Below are 12881 nucleotides of genomic sequence, written 5' to 3' on the forward strand. Positions count from 1 at the left end.
GACCCTTTAAGTAATGTAGAGCGCTCAGGGGATGCAAGGAAGTGCTCTTTAAACATAGTTTTCTTTAAAAAAAAACAAAAAAAACTGCAATCTTTAGTCTTGACAACTCATTGGTAAAGGTGAGGAGCTTTTGTCTGGGGTGCAATATTCGACCCATAAGGAGCAAAAAGCTGCTTTATAAAGTATACAAACGGGATTTGAGGAAGAGAAAACTGGGGCCTGAGGTGATGCTACAAAATGTTGAAGAAAAGTCTGAAGTCAGAAGCAACTGGAATCGCTGTGTGGAGCCTTGAAGACGTCTCATCATTAACCTGAAGCTTCATCTGTCAACTAATAATAAATATATTGTGGCCTGGCTGCATAATTTTCCTCAGTTTTTCATTGAAAGCTGATATTTTGTGTCAAGATCTCTGATCCTGAGCCAATATCAGGATCCATGTTAACTGATCATACAGACTGGAAACAGCTATAACCCGGCTCTGCCCAAAGAACACAAAATAAGCCCAGAAGCAAAACCTCGTCAAAACCTTTTATCTTGTTTACGTAAAAAAACGGTCTATTCAAGGATGATTACTATAATTATTATTGCACGGTTGTGGCGATATAGAGTGGACACAATATGTCCACAGACACACAAGAAGCAAACTCACCAGCCTCAATTTCACAGCTGAGAAGTCAATTAAAAAGGTGACAAAACAATAACAAACCAGTCAAATCTGTCTCTAATATTGGCTGACAGGAGTCAACAAAGGAAACAACCTTGCTGAGCTTGCTTAACCACAAGCAAACTTCAAAAACACTTTAGAAAGGGACACGGAGGTGCCAGAATGTTCACATTCATGCTACTTTCTTATGTTTGAAAGATGTTTTTGGGGAGGAATTTTCACCTTTATATGAGAGATGATGGGTGTAGAAATAGGGGAGACAGAGAGAGAGAGAGAGGTGAGACATGCAACAAGGGGCCCAAGGCTGGAAGCGAAGTTGCAGTTTGATTAACATGCTCAGACATCACTCTGAGTCATTCATACACCGAGTCAAAGTTTGGTGTTAAAAAAAGGTTTATTTTGGCAAACCTTCAAACAGTAGTATGAAAACGTTGATCTCGAGGACGTTGAAGTGTGCTGCTCATGTTGGCCGGTGCATCTCTCCAATGTCAGATATATTAGCTATTTCACTAACCTGTTTAGATGTAACGTTTAAATCTCCCTCCACTGCAGTGAGGTTGGCCAGTGTCTGTCTAAGCTCAGCCACCTCCTGCTCTCTCTTCATCAGCTCCTCTGCCAGTCTCCCTATCCGCAGAGTCAGGTCTGACAGCTGAGGCTCAAACGCCCCAAAGTCCCTCTTAATGGCTGCGACTTTGGGTTTAAGGTCGGCGGCGAAAGTCAGCGTTCTTATCATGCGAGCTCTGCCGCTCTGCAGCTCCCGCATGCGCTCAGAGATCTGCTCGTCAGCGGCGGTGAGTTCAGGGACGCGCCCGCGGAGCTTCTCTATGGCCTGGGTGTTGCGTTCACACGCGGCGCGGAGATTGGAGACTCGGTCGATGCTGCTGGTCAGCACGTCCCCGATGCGTTTGACCATGCTGTGCTCCACCTGAGTGGTCTTGTCCTCGAGCTCCGCCACCTGAGTGAGCAGAGACTCCAGCTCGGACTGCAGACCGTCCATCCTGCGCACGTCTGTCCTCACCGACGCCACCTAGTGGGGGAATACAGAGGGCCGGAGGCTCAGACACCCATTCCCGGAATACAATACGAAAAAACTATGTTTTTTACAATTGATGAAATCGTCTACTTGGGCAATACATTAAAACAATCCGACACACCTTGTTGGCAAAGTCCGTTGCGATGGCCGAGGTGCGCTCTTCGATCTGTCCCACGGCGTCCTTCAGTGACGTCTGGCTGGTCTGAAGCTGAGCTCGTTTCTCATTCAGCCCAGAGGACCACTCCTCCAGCCGGCTCACGTCCTGCTCCAAAGCCTCCAGCCGGGGCCGCAGAGCCCCCCGCTCACCCCCGAGGCCCTCCAGCATCAGCTGGACGCTCTTACACTGAAACAGGACGGAAACAGTTTGTGTGTTCAGGGGGTGACGGGTATTCAAAGCGATCACACGTTACAAGACATCATTTCAGGTTATTTATCCTTTATGAACAAACACAGGAGAGAAACAAGAGGATTTAATACAAATACAACCTCTTCAGTTAAAAAAAAAAAAAAAAAAAGGTGATTTTATTAAATGAGTTCAATGATGAAATAATTGCCATGTTTTCAACAGGTGAAACTAAAATCAGATGGAAAGTCGTCAAAAATATCAAGACTTGTTACACATCTACAAAAAAAATATTCAAAGGATATTTTCTGGATTCATCATTGAATTGTTTCATCAAAAAAAAAATGGCAGGAATTGTGAAAAATGTAGTATTTTCCCCCAAACAGTCCGAAAAATATACAGTTTACTACTGTAAAACAACAAACCAAATAGTTTTTGTGTCGATCAGATTAATCAATGTAGTTTCATATGGAAAGAGCGGCACAGATATTTTCATATATTTGGGCATGTTTTATTCATTACAAAAGAAACCTAAAATGTGTCACTCCACATTGAACAAATATTAAAATAAATATTCTTCATCGTATAATACAGTGCATGTACACCAGAGTTCATGTTGAAATCATGGAACGTTTATGTAACTATGGTCACCATTTTCTGACATTTAACTGAGGTACACATTTAGAAAAACATGAATACTGGACTTTGATAGTTTTTTACAGATAAAAGTAAGATACAACGCCTCCTTATTGGATCAAAACAATGACATCATTCAGTGAGGTCATCATATAGAAGTTGAGTCATCTCATCCTTGTTGTCTTTTCCCCACTCCTCCTCCTCCTCCTCTTCCTCATTCCATCCTTCTTCCTCCAGAGCGTCAGGGTCCTTCTGGCTGTCGTCTGCGCCCCCCCGCAGCACCATGGTGAGTTCACGGACCGCCTCTTTAACCACGGACAGCTCGTTCTTCATCCTGAGGATGCTGTTTTGAGCCTGCAGGGTGTCCAGCTCCTGTCTGATCTCCAGGATTTCGTTGAGTGCTTTAAGCATGCTGTCCTCGGTCCCGAACACCTGTAACGTCACCTCCTCCAGGCGCTTCTCCGCCCCGCTGAGATCCCCCGTCAGCCTCAAGATGGAGCGCACCGCCTCCTCCACCTGGGGCAGGTGCTCCTCACACTGCTGCGCCCGGGGAATGTGCTCCTTGAGCTGGGTGCCGAGCTCGGCCTCCCTCTTGGTCAGGCTGCCGATCTGCTCCTCCAGCTTGTGGATCTGCTTGGTGTTCCAGTCCAGATGATCCTGCGTCCGCTGGGTGTCGTCTCCCTCTGTGCGCTCCAGAGCTCGGGCGTTCCTCCTGGTGCTGTCCTCCAGCTCCTCCAACCTCTCGGCCAGCGACCGGCCCCTCCGCTCGGCCTCGTTCACCCGCCCCGTGGCTCCGGCGTGGGCCTCCCGAGACTCGGCCTTCAGGGCGGCCAGGTCGGAGGCGATGGCAGCCAGGCGCTCCTGCCACGTCTCCGTCACGTTCAGGAAGTGGGCGTTGACTGTCTGCAGGTCCCGAGAGGCGGAGTTCTCGTCGGCCTGCATCGACATGACATCGGCGTGGAGGGTGGAGATGTCCCGTTCGAGTCGCACTGCCAAGGAGACGGCGGAGAGCGCCTCCTGTAGGTCGTCTTCAGAGGCGGCGAGCTGCGGCCGCAACACAAAACAGGAGGGCTGTTTCTGTGGGAGCTCTATGGTCCTCAGTATTCATATGTTAGCAAGAAACAATGAGCATGCACACACACACACACACACACAACGGTAGTGTTTGCAATAGAAGTGAAGCATGAAAGATAGAAAGTGTTGGAAGAGCACATAAATGTGGATACTAGAGATGTAAGGGGATGCAACAAAGACAAGTTTTGCTCAGCTGACAGGAGTTTTTCTTCAGTTTTCAAAAAACAAACAAAGTAAAGCTTGCGGAGGGTTGCATAAGTAGTTCACAAACCCTAGTCACAGATCAACCCTCTTGACCTGTGACCCCTTACTATACACACCCTCAAATTTGATCTCCTGAACCCCCGGGTTACTCACTGTACTCGTTTCCCTTCTCACTAAACCACATTAAAACCACCAAATCACGTTCTGCATGGGGTTCATTCTTTTTTAGGGTGTAATTTGGGTGAATTGACCCTTTAAAGCTCCATCCTCAGAAGCATGTTCACTGTGTATTTATATGATGAATACAGGGCGTCAAACGTACCTTCTCAGACACCTTCAGGACTTCTTCCTCCATGTCGAACAGACTCGAAGTCTTTCCGTGTAAAGATTTGTACTTTTCTTCAATTTGGGAAAACCTCTCATTCTGTTGCAGCACCACCCTGAAACCAAGAGAAACACAAACACTTTAGTAGAGAGAAAGAAATAAAAACATTTATCACGTTGATGCAGATGTTGCTGATGACTTACCAACTCAGAGCTCCGCACGCTGCAAGCGACAATAAGCACATTATAGACGTTTTATTCACTCCTGCGTTGTTTCGAGCTTGCATCTTGGCTTTATGCATTTCATCTTTGCAGTTTGCATCCGACGTTTCGGCGGCTTCGTCGCTTTGTTTTTGTGACTTCTTCCTTTGTTTGAACTCGGTACGCATTTTAACACCCCGGCGCACTATTAGCAGCTTTTACTCTGAATGAATTCAGCAGGCCCTAACGGTACAAACAAGTCACAACCAGCTATTAGTTACGCTGCAGAGTAAAACAACACGTCTCCCACAGATACGGTCATAGTGTGGGACGCTAAAGTAACGTAAGAAGTGTGTAATTAACGACGGTTACCGATAAAAAAAACAATCCTTTCGCTTTTCCCTGTTCCTTGGGAAAATGCCGCCTTCACGTCCTCCACTTAAAGTCGTAAATACAACCATTAACAGAATTGTTAAATTAAAACACAAAAAAACGGTTAAATTTAGCCATTGTTTGGATATGTTGTCTGTTACCTCAAGCAACCCAATGGTTTTCAACAAAATTATATATTTTTTCATGGTAAAAACTATGCTTTAAAACATAAACGGAGTTCGAATTTTAACTTTCATAGTTACGACAGCGTACTAAGCACCGTAAACGCCTCAGCCAGCCACGTAAGCGGCTCCCAGCATTGGTCCTGAAGGGAGCCATGCTGGATTAATGTTAGATAGAAGCTGAAACAACTAATCGATTAATTGATTCGACATCGGATAGAGAATTGATAAGCGACAATTTACATAATTGATCAACCGTTTAAGTAATTTAGCTTCTCCAATGTGTGGATCTGCTAATAATCCCTGTTTTATTTGACTGTAAATAGACTATTTTGGGGGTTTAGAAACATTTAAATTGTTTTTGCTATCAGTCAATCAAACAGAGTGTCTGTGCAGTGTTGGCAAATAAATGACCAGGTAGGAGAGCTTCGGCACAAGCCATTTATTTGGCATGTTTCAAAAAATCTTACTTACATTTTGAGTGTCAAAATATGTCAAAACTTGATTATCTGTAGCTTTCTAGAAACGGTAATTCAAAGCCCTATACATCATTGCATGTAGCAGTTCTATACAGTTGTTATTGAACGGTTCTGTTACTCTAGCGTTATTTATTAGGGCCCCAACAGACGATGTGTCAGCGTGTATCATCTACAAGGGTCATGCAACTTACACAAGCTACTATTCGCTTACGTAACATTTAACAATATTAAACGGGCAGAAGACAAACAATCTTACAAAGATCAACAAAAAATTTAAGTCTAACGTGGATGCAACATCAACTTGAGAGGCAACGGTTCAATTGTAAATACAGTACATTCAAGCAAAAGCTGCCACATGCAATTTCTAACAAACAATGTGCAAACCGGTAACCAGACGACTCCACAATATTGCAATACGAGGGCGCGTTAATCAGAGATCTTTGGACTAAGGCATAGAGTGATGGAGTAAACAAATAGTTTGGTCATTGAAGGATCTATGACTTTGTCTTTCAGTGTTCCTTATTGAACAACTCCAATCAAACTCCTGAGAAGGAGAAACAGTACCGAAATCGCTCAGTAATATAATCATCCTGTCGCCGATCAGGGATTTATAAACTCTAGTCCACGATTAGATATCTGAAGAAGCCTTTTCGGCATCATGGCACAACTCTACCTAAATAATAATAATACACTACAGGCTCACGCTAAAGCCGTAGTTCGTCCATATCAGAGCCATGAACGGACATCAACCGGTTCTTCTATTGCTTTTAAATGTCAAATCCAAAATCACACCCAATTACCAGCTCAGAATTAAAGATGGAACCTGAACCTTGGCAGTATGTTACAGCAATAAACAAAAAAGAAAGAGGGCTTTAAAGGGATTGTTTACATTCATATTGACATATATATCTATATATATATATAGATATACATGTGTGTGTGTGTGTGTGTTGCTGTACAACGGGGGCCTGAAAGCTACAAAGAGGTCCCACCACATCAGGAGATTCTAGTCAAGAGCCTTTAGTGTGTGCAGTTCAATTTAAGGGGGGCAACATGGAAAGTTATAGCAGACATGTAAACACAACTACCAACAAAAAAACATCTAGAAATTAATACCAAAACATCACCAAAAGGCACCCGTCACAAATTCATGAATCTACAGGTTCTAATGTTGACCACGTTATCGATTGAGACGTCTTAAAAGTGTCTGATTCAAAGCAACAGGATTGAGACAAAAACGCATAGTGCAACCGACCTGCATGGTGCAGGCTCATCATGGTGTAGGATCATCATGATGCTAGTAGGCAGATTGCTTAAAGAATAGAATTAGATGAGAAGATTGGTAACACTCATTTCAGTTCATAGATATACGGCTACAGCCAGCCAGCTTAGCATAGTTATATCTTATTTGTTTAATCCAAACAAAAAGCCAAACTTGTTAGAAAGACTTCAGACAGAGCCAGGCTAGCTGTTCCCCCCTGTTCCCAGTCGTTATGCTAAGCTACGCGACAGATATGAGAGTGTTGTCAGTCTTCTCAACATTCTCTTGGCGAGAAAGCGAATGAGTATATTTCCCAAAAATGTCAAACTTTTCCTTTATACTCAGTTTTCCATAGCTGCTTAGGTTTCATGTCATCTTGTCCTTTTAGAATAACTGATGCTCTGCCCACGAAAAAAAAAAAAACACAAAAAAACATAATTCACAAGATAATGAAGCTTCTGTGCTAATGAGGCCAATTTCAGTTCATACAACTGAAAGTATGCCTGACTAAAGAAATATATATATATCTGGTCCCCTACGGCCTCTTTATCAGGGTTTGGTCCCGTCTGTGGAGGAGCAAATATAAGTGCACTTTGAGGACAGAAAGGACACTTTCAAACCCGTGGGAATGTGCAAAACAGCACAACACAGAGTGCTTGTGATGAGCAAGACCAATTAAAAACAAACTGAATTTTCTCCACTGTTTTGTTTTATTTATTTTTTACCTCATCAACTAAAAAGGAATCAAAATGCAAATCCATCCTTCAAAACTCCATAAACCCTGTGCTACATATAATACTTCTAAATATTTAAACCCCCAAAGACCTCAACGCGAACCAATCAATAAACCGCAAACTAAAACTTCATCAGTGAACTGTACACAGACGTCTCCCTTCAAGAAGCCTGCAGGGGAACGTTACTTCCACTGAAAATATTGTGCTTGATCCTCGCGATTCAAACAGCTGTTGTATGTACACCACCTAATAAAAAACTAGATATAGATGTATACAGGGCGTCAATTTGGATGCCTTCGTGGAACAGATTTGCCCATCGCACCTCTTTAGCTCCCAGTAGGAGCGACCACCAGTCCACTGGGAAACGTATGTGACTCTGTTGAACAGAGGACGAGTATTAGGGCGCTGAATCCAAGAGGAGGCGCACCAGGACTCAGGTGCTGTAGTGATCCTGGAAAAAAAACAAAATAAACAATATTAGAACTTATGTTTTGTCAGACAAGATGTTCATACGATCTTGAGTCAAGGGGCGTATTTCTGACCCACCTGAATTGAGCTGACTACGCCGCTGGCCATGACGGAGAGTTTTCCTGCGACAGAGCGAACTCCCAGTTTGAGCTGCGACATGTCGGGAGCACTGGGCAGCACGTTGGTCAGACGGTACGAACTCGCTGTGTGCGCAAGACGAGCAGAAAGACAAATATAAACATTCATTTAATGGTATGAGGCAATCATTTTAAGCCTGATTATTGGGTTCTGTCGTATGCTGTAAGATAGAAAGTACAGAGAACACTGACATAACTAGTGACCTCAACCTGAGGAAACATTGTGAGTGCAGTGACATACGACTAGACTATTGAAGTGATTGTTGCCCGCTTGCAGACATTTTGTGAGTCTTGGTTACAAAGTTCCCAAAACAGAGAGTTGTTTCTCACCAGTTTGTTTCTTTGGATCATCAAACAGGTCTGCTGAACTTATAGCGGAACTCCCAGAATATCTTTCCAGTCGTGTTTTGGCCTCGTACTAAAAGAAAAGAAAAGAAATATAAACACAAAAATCACACAGTACAACACAATGTATACACAACATGTGGGACGGGTAGGATGCATGTCTTCATTTTGTACCTCGGAGTTATCTCGCTTTCCAAAGTACGTGTCAGAAGAGATGGATTTCACGTCACCGCCGAACTTTTTCTGAGCTTCTCCGGTGTCTGGGACGGCTTCAGGTTTTCTTCTGCCCGTGGGTCTAATAACAAACAAAAGTTCCGACTGTCTCAAGCAACAATAAGTAGCCAAAACGTCATGACTCCTCTGTTGCAGTGACGGGAGGAACATTACATTAAAACTGTTTTAACGTACCTGTCATTCAGCGATGTTATAGTGGAGCTCAAGAAGAAGTCCGGCTCTGGTTTCTTGCTCTCCTTCATCCAGCCTCCTTCCTCCCCTTTATCATCCCACCTCGAGGAGAAGCTATCGGAGGTTTCTGTTTGATCCTCAAACCGGGACAAGACCCTGAAGAATAATGGCAGATGAAAATGTGATACTTACAAAATCAGAATAATAAAAAAAAAAACTAAATGAAGCCGACAAACATTAATAAACTAGTAATAGTAAATAATATGTATCTGACTTGGCGCTGAAGGACCCTTCGTCCTCATCATCCTCCGTGAACCGACGTCCTTTGGTGGTCTTCTTTCCCATCGGACTCTCCTGCTGGATGATGTGCATGTCTGACGTCACAGAGTGAGACACTCCACTAACAGAGGAGAGAGGGTAAAGGTTACCACACGTTTTCATGGAGGATTAGAACGCTTCTCAAGGCACCCAAAATAATGCCTAGACAGTACACCGCCTATAAATACAGAAGAACAGAACTGTAAAGTACACTTCACTCAAAATGTTCATTATTGTCCTTGATCTGAGAAAAAAAAAAAAAAGCTTTACAAGCACTTATATCAGTCTGGCTTTAAAGCACAAAACAGAGCCGATTGTACTTCATTGTATTCTTAATACATTTGATTTTAGGTTTAGGTTTACATGGGAACTCTAAGATACAGATCTATCAGCAAAAGGGTCACTAGTCTCTTCATCATCATACCTCCTCATGCCCATACCCATGCCCAGTCTCTCGGCTTGCACTTTCTTATTCCCCTCTAATCCCTTCAACTTCTTCTCCTCCATTTTCCTCTGCTGCTCGAAATCTTTACAGGCCAGTCGCAGAGATGGAGAGCTGGGGGGGGGGGGAAGGGAGGCGAGTTTAAGGAATGACAAAACAGAGGGAGAATACAGCAACAAAGTAAAGGTAGGAACACGTCAAAGACGATAAAGAAAGACAAAGAAACTCACATGGATTCCTCGGGCTGGTAGTTCTTGTCAGCACCGGTGTCGCCGTCTTTCTCTCTGAGCTTGTCGGCAGCTTGAGCCTTCTTCTCCAGCTCTGAGAAGCTCTTGCTGCTAACCTTCTGAGCGCCCAGACCGCCCTTCTTAGAGGCCAACTACAGGCAGACACGTTTTTACAAAACACGATATGAATGCAAAGTCTGTGAACAAACATACTTACGACAACGCGTACTGTTCGACCGAAAGTTAGGATGAGTACATACCGTTTTCTTGGCGGCAGTTGGCTTCTTCCTAAGAAGAGAGGAGGGGTCTGGAGAGATTGAGGAACAGTAAAGTTACATCTCCGACAGTTTAGGAATAAATCAGATGGAAAAACAAAGGTCGAAAATCCTAAAAGTGACGAATATACACCAACCTGGATTTGCTTTTGGAGAAGCACTCAGCATGTCCACACTAGGACCCTCATCTAGATTACCTAAAGAGGATTAATATACATGTGATGAGCCAAATTAAATGGCATTGAGATAAATACAACAAGTGCATCTTTGCATTTTGTGAATACCGTTACTGTCTTCCTCCGTTTCCCTGGTTAAAGGCTTCTCTGATGTGGAGGAGCTGAGATACGATTTGGGCATGTTCAAATTGTCAGGAAGAGTCTGGGCATGAAAGAGACACACGTGGCGAAATTATTAATCCGTTGTCACTCTAAATAGGTATCCAACAAGCAGACATCACACTTCTATACCTGTGAATGCAGACTGAAGAAGTCCAGCTGCTTGTCGTCTGGTGTCGTCGGGGAGAGAGGAGCCTGACTGTCGAGCCACAACTGGACAGAAGAAGAGCAGTAAAACTGATACAGCTGTGCACTTAAAGATACAGGAGAATTAATACAAAGTGTGATAAGCAAAGAGGAACTAGACAGGAAATCAAAGTTTGTTTTTTATCTGATTCTTTCATTCTGGCTCCCGTCCAAACATTGAAGCAACCTGCAAGCATAGGGGGTTTTAAGACAATAAACCACTATGTCAGCATTACCTCGGTGCCATGGCGTCTGGTCGCTTGTGTGGCTAAATTCTTTATCTTCTCTCTGTACTGGTTAGCAGCCCGGCTGTTGTACTTGGTGTTGGCAGCGTTGGTTGTGCATCCTTGTTGACTGAAAAATGAAAACTGCAGACACGGGGAAAGACGACGCTCGAGTTAAATAACGCGAGTGTAAAGCAATGCTGGCTTTAAAATCTGTCGACAGCGTGCCTATACGCGCCGCCTTCAGGTACTGACCGCATTGGCATTGCCTCCCACTTGCATACATCTGAGCTGATACCACGACCAATTGAAATCCAGCTCAGTGGACCTGTGTGAACACAGAGGGACAAACAGCATCTCAGGTTCCACAACAATTCTCCCCCTCGCATCCGACTCTAGTCTGGATTTTTCTACTCATACTAATAATCTTGTGCAATCGTGTGCTTTTGTGTTTTCATCACTAGATTATTTGTATTACCTGATAAAGGTCAGGTGCACACCAAGAGACCTGTGTGTCCCAGAGCAGTCTATACACAGGAACACACCGTAGGTGATGCTGGCCCAGCTGGGGTTTTTAGCCGAGCAGTCAAAGCAAGCCTGGGAGGAAGAAGAGAGCACAGGAGGAGACACACAAGAATAATGTTAATGTATAAACAGAGTGAATTGATATTTTAAATAAACAGGCTAAGACGTTGTGTTTAAACTCCCTCCTCGTTGCAGACCACACGTTCAAAATGTAAATAGAAAAAGTGTAAGTAAACAATGTGGTTGTAACCATAAAGGTCTGAAGTGCACGTTCCCTGTGCATGCATCGGGCTGCTGATTCAAACAGCTGTTGGTGCAGTGGGTTGAATTTCGCAACGAGATTACCTCTTAAAACACAGTTTCATTGCGTAATTCAGGATGTATGCACTGCAGTGTTACATCTCCAAGTCGTCGGAGGGCTTAAAGCCTTAACAAACATAGCTAGCTTAAGGTTGAACTGTCCAAATGTAGCGTTAGCTAGGCTGTCAACCACTTAGCTAACGTAACATCTGGTCACAGATCACACGTTTTCTGACAGAAAACACCCTTCAAATGTCACCACGGCGCACTTCAACAACACCGATTGATTTTAAACACGACACGTAGCAGCTAAGTGCCACATTAAGCCGATGAAAGTAAAGCTAGCTTTTGCGTTTTCTCCAAGTGCGACGTGTCAGATAGTCTGACTCCACTTCCTCGTTTAAAGAGTAGCTAAACCGTCCGCCGTTTGAAACTCTCACCTTGTTCGTAGGAACCGCGCGGAGTCGCTTAAAAATAGCAGAGATATCCTGCTTGCTGGGCTCTGACATTGTTCTATCTGTTGGAAACAACTGACGGTGAGACGGACGCGGTTGTGTGGCATGAAAATCAGCCCCGTGTTTTCCTCAATAGCGACCGAATACGACACGTCAATAGGGCAACATCACGGTCGAGCCGTGATTGGATAAAAGTGACCCGTGGTTGTGTTATTGTAGCAGGGGCTTCTGGGTAATGTAGTTGACCTATACATTTGACGCCGAGTATCCATCTAGTCAAGTAAAAGCACTTTTCGTTCTTTTTTATGTTTAAATACATTTGATATAAATTGAATTACTGTTGGTTTATTTAACCCATAGATAAGCTTGAGTGGGCTGCATCAACTTTGAATTCATTCAATTAAACTTTCTGCATCAGCCAATATGTTTAGAGGAATCCATATCCCTACAATGAACGTGATCTTGCACCAAAATGAAAATACATACTTATGGTAATTTTTTGGGGTAACTTTGGTAACTAATTATTCCCAAAATATGGGACACTAACATGTAAATCATAAGACCCTTTACGAGTTGGGCAGGACACTACAAACAAAAAACAGTACAACTGAACTACTGATGTTAACAATTAAAGTAACTATATTCAAATTTAACACACATAAAAAGATGAAGCTCTTTTTACATCCAGTAAATACCTCAACATCATAAGTTGAAGTTTAACAAATAGAAAT

General features: G+C 43.5%; 3 protein-coding genes across 3 annotated transcripts; all 3 read right to left on the minus strand.

Moving 5' to 3' along the window:
• Positions 1-862: 862 nt before the first annotated feature.
• Positions 863-2438, minus strand: LOC116389899 (inhibitor of nuclear factor kappa-B kinase-interacting protein-like). The gene is made up of 2 exons (XM_031859009.1): positions 1820-2438; positions 863-1692 (listed from the first exon to the last, which is right to left on the minus strand). Exons 1-2 carry the CDS (start codon positions 2021-2023, stop codon positions 1126-1128), a joined length of 771 nt encoding a protein of 256 aa, XP_031714869.1. The 5' UTR covers positions 2024-2438; the 3' UTR covers positions 863-1125.
• Positions 2439-2530: 92 nt separating this feature from the next.
• On the minus strand, positions 2531-5358 carry LOC116389898 (inhibitor of nuclear factor kappa-B kinase-interacting protein-like). Its single transcript, XM_031859008.1, has 3 exons — positions 4484-5358; positions 4278-4395; positions 2531-3721 (listed from the first exon to the last, which is right to left on the minus strand). The coding sequence occupies exons 1-3, from the start codon at positions 4666-4668 to the stop codon at positions 2810-2812; spliced, it is 1215 nt and encodes a 404-aa protein (XP_031714868.1). The 5' UTR covers positions 4669-5358; the 3' UTR covers positions 2531-2809.
• Positions 5359-5461: 103 nt separating this feature from the next.
• Positions 5462-12809, minus strand: arfgap3 (ADP-ribosylation factor GTPase activating protein 3). Its single transcript, XM_031859006.1, has 16 exons — positions 12136-12809; positions 11349-11467; positions 11126-11198; positions 10883-11014; positions 10593-10673; positions 10410-10503; positions 10263-10322; positions 10111-10157; positions 9854-10002; positions 9606-9737; positions 9138-9263; positions 8867-9019; positions 8633-8753; positions 8444-8531; positions 8055-8179; positions 5462-7959 (listed from the first exon to the last, which is right to left on the minus strand). Exons 1-16 carry the CDS (start codon positions 12202-12204, stop codon positions 7942-7944), a joined length of 1587 nt encoding a protein of 528 aa, XP_031714866.1. The 5' UTR covers positions 12205-12809; the 3' UTR covers positions 5462-7941.
• Between the last annotated feature and the right edge of the window lie 72 nt (positions 12810-12881).

The sequence above is a fragment of the Anarrhichthys ocellatus genome, unplaced genomic scaffold (assembly GCF_004355925.1).
Source record: "Anarrhichthys ocellatus isolate YVR2014 unplaced genomic scaffold, GSC_Weel_1.0 scaffold21, whole genome shotgun sequence".
In the NCBI taxonomy this organism is placed as follows: domain Eukaryota; kingdom Metazoa; phylum Chordata; class Actinopteri; order Perciformes; family Anarhichadidae; genus Anarrhichthys; species Anarrhichthys ocellatus.

What these genes read in the sequence shown, in the direction of transcription:
- LOC116389899 (XM_031859009.1), bottom strand. Translation starts at nt 2,023, where the DNA reads ATGCTGGAGGGCCTCGGGGGTGAGCGGGGGGCTCTGCGGCCCCGGCTG. An exon ending in CAACGGACTTTGCCAACAAG is followed by an intron (nt 1,693 to 1,819) that starts GTGTGTCGGATT and finishes TTCCCCCACTAG; the next exon opens with GTGGCGTCGGTGAGGACAGA.
- LOC116389898 (XM_031859008.1), bottom strand. Translation starts at nt 4,668, where the DNA reads ATGCGTACCGAGTTCAAACAAAGGAAGAAGTCACAAAAACAAAGCGAC. An exon ending in GCGTGCGGAGCTCTGAGTTG is followed by an intron (nt 4,396 to 4,483) that starts GTAAGTCATCAG and finishes TCTTGGTTTCAG; the next exon opens with GGTGGTGCTGCAACAGAATG. An exon ending in TCCTGAAGGTGTCTGAGAAG is followed by an intron (nt 3,722 to 4,277) that starts GTACGTTTGACG and finishes TTGCGGCCGCAG; the next exon opens with CTCGCCGCCTCTGAAGACGA.
- arfgap3 (XM_031859006.1), bottom strand. Translation starts at nt 12,204, where the DNA reads ATGTCAGAGCCCAGCAAGCAGGATATCTCTGCTATTTTTAAGCGACTC. An exon ending in TACCAGCCCGAGGAATCCAT is followed by an intron (nt 9,738 to 9,853) that starts GTGAGTTTCTTT and finishes CCCCCCCCCCAG; the next exon opens with CTCTCCATCTCTGCGACTGG. An exon ending in ATGGGTATGGGCATGAGGAG is followed by an intron (nt 9,264 to 9,605) that starts GTATGATGATGA and finishes CTCCTCTGTTAG; the next exon opens with TGGAGTGTCTCACTCTGTGA.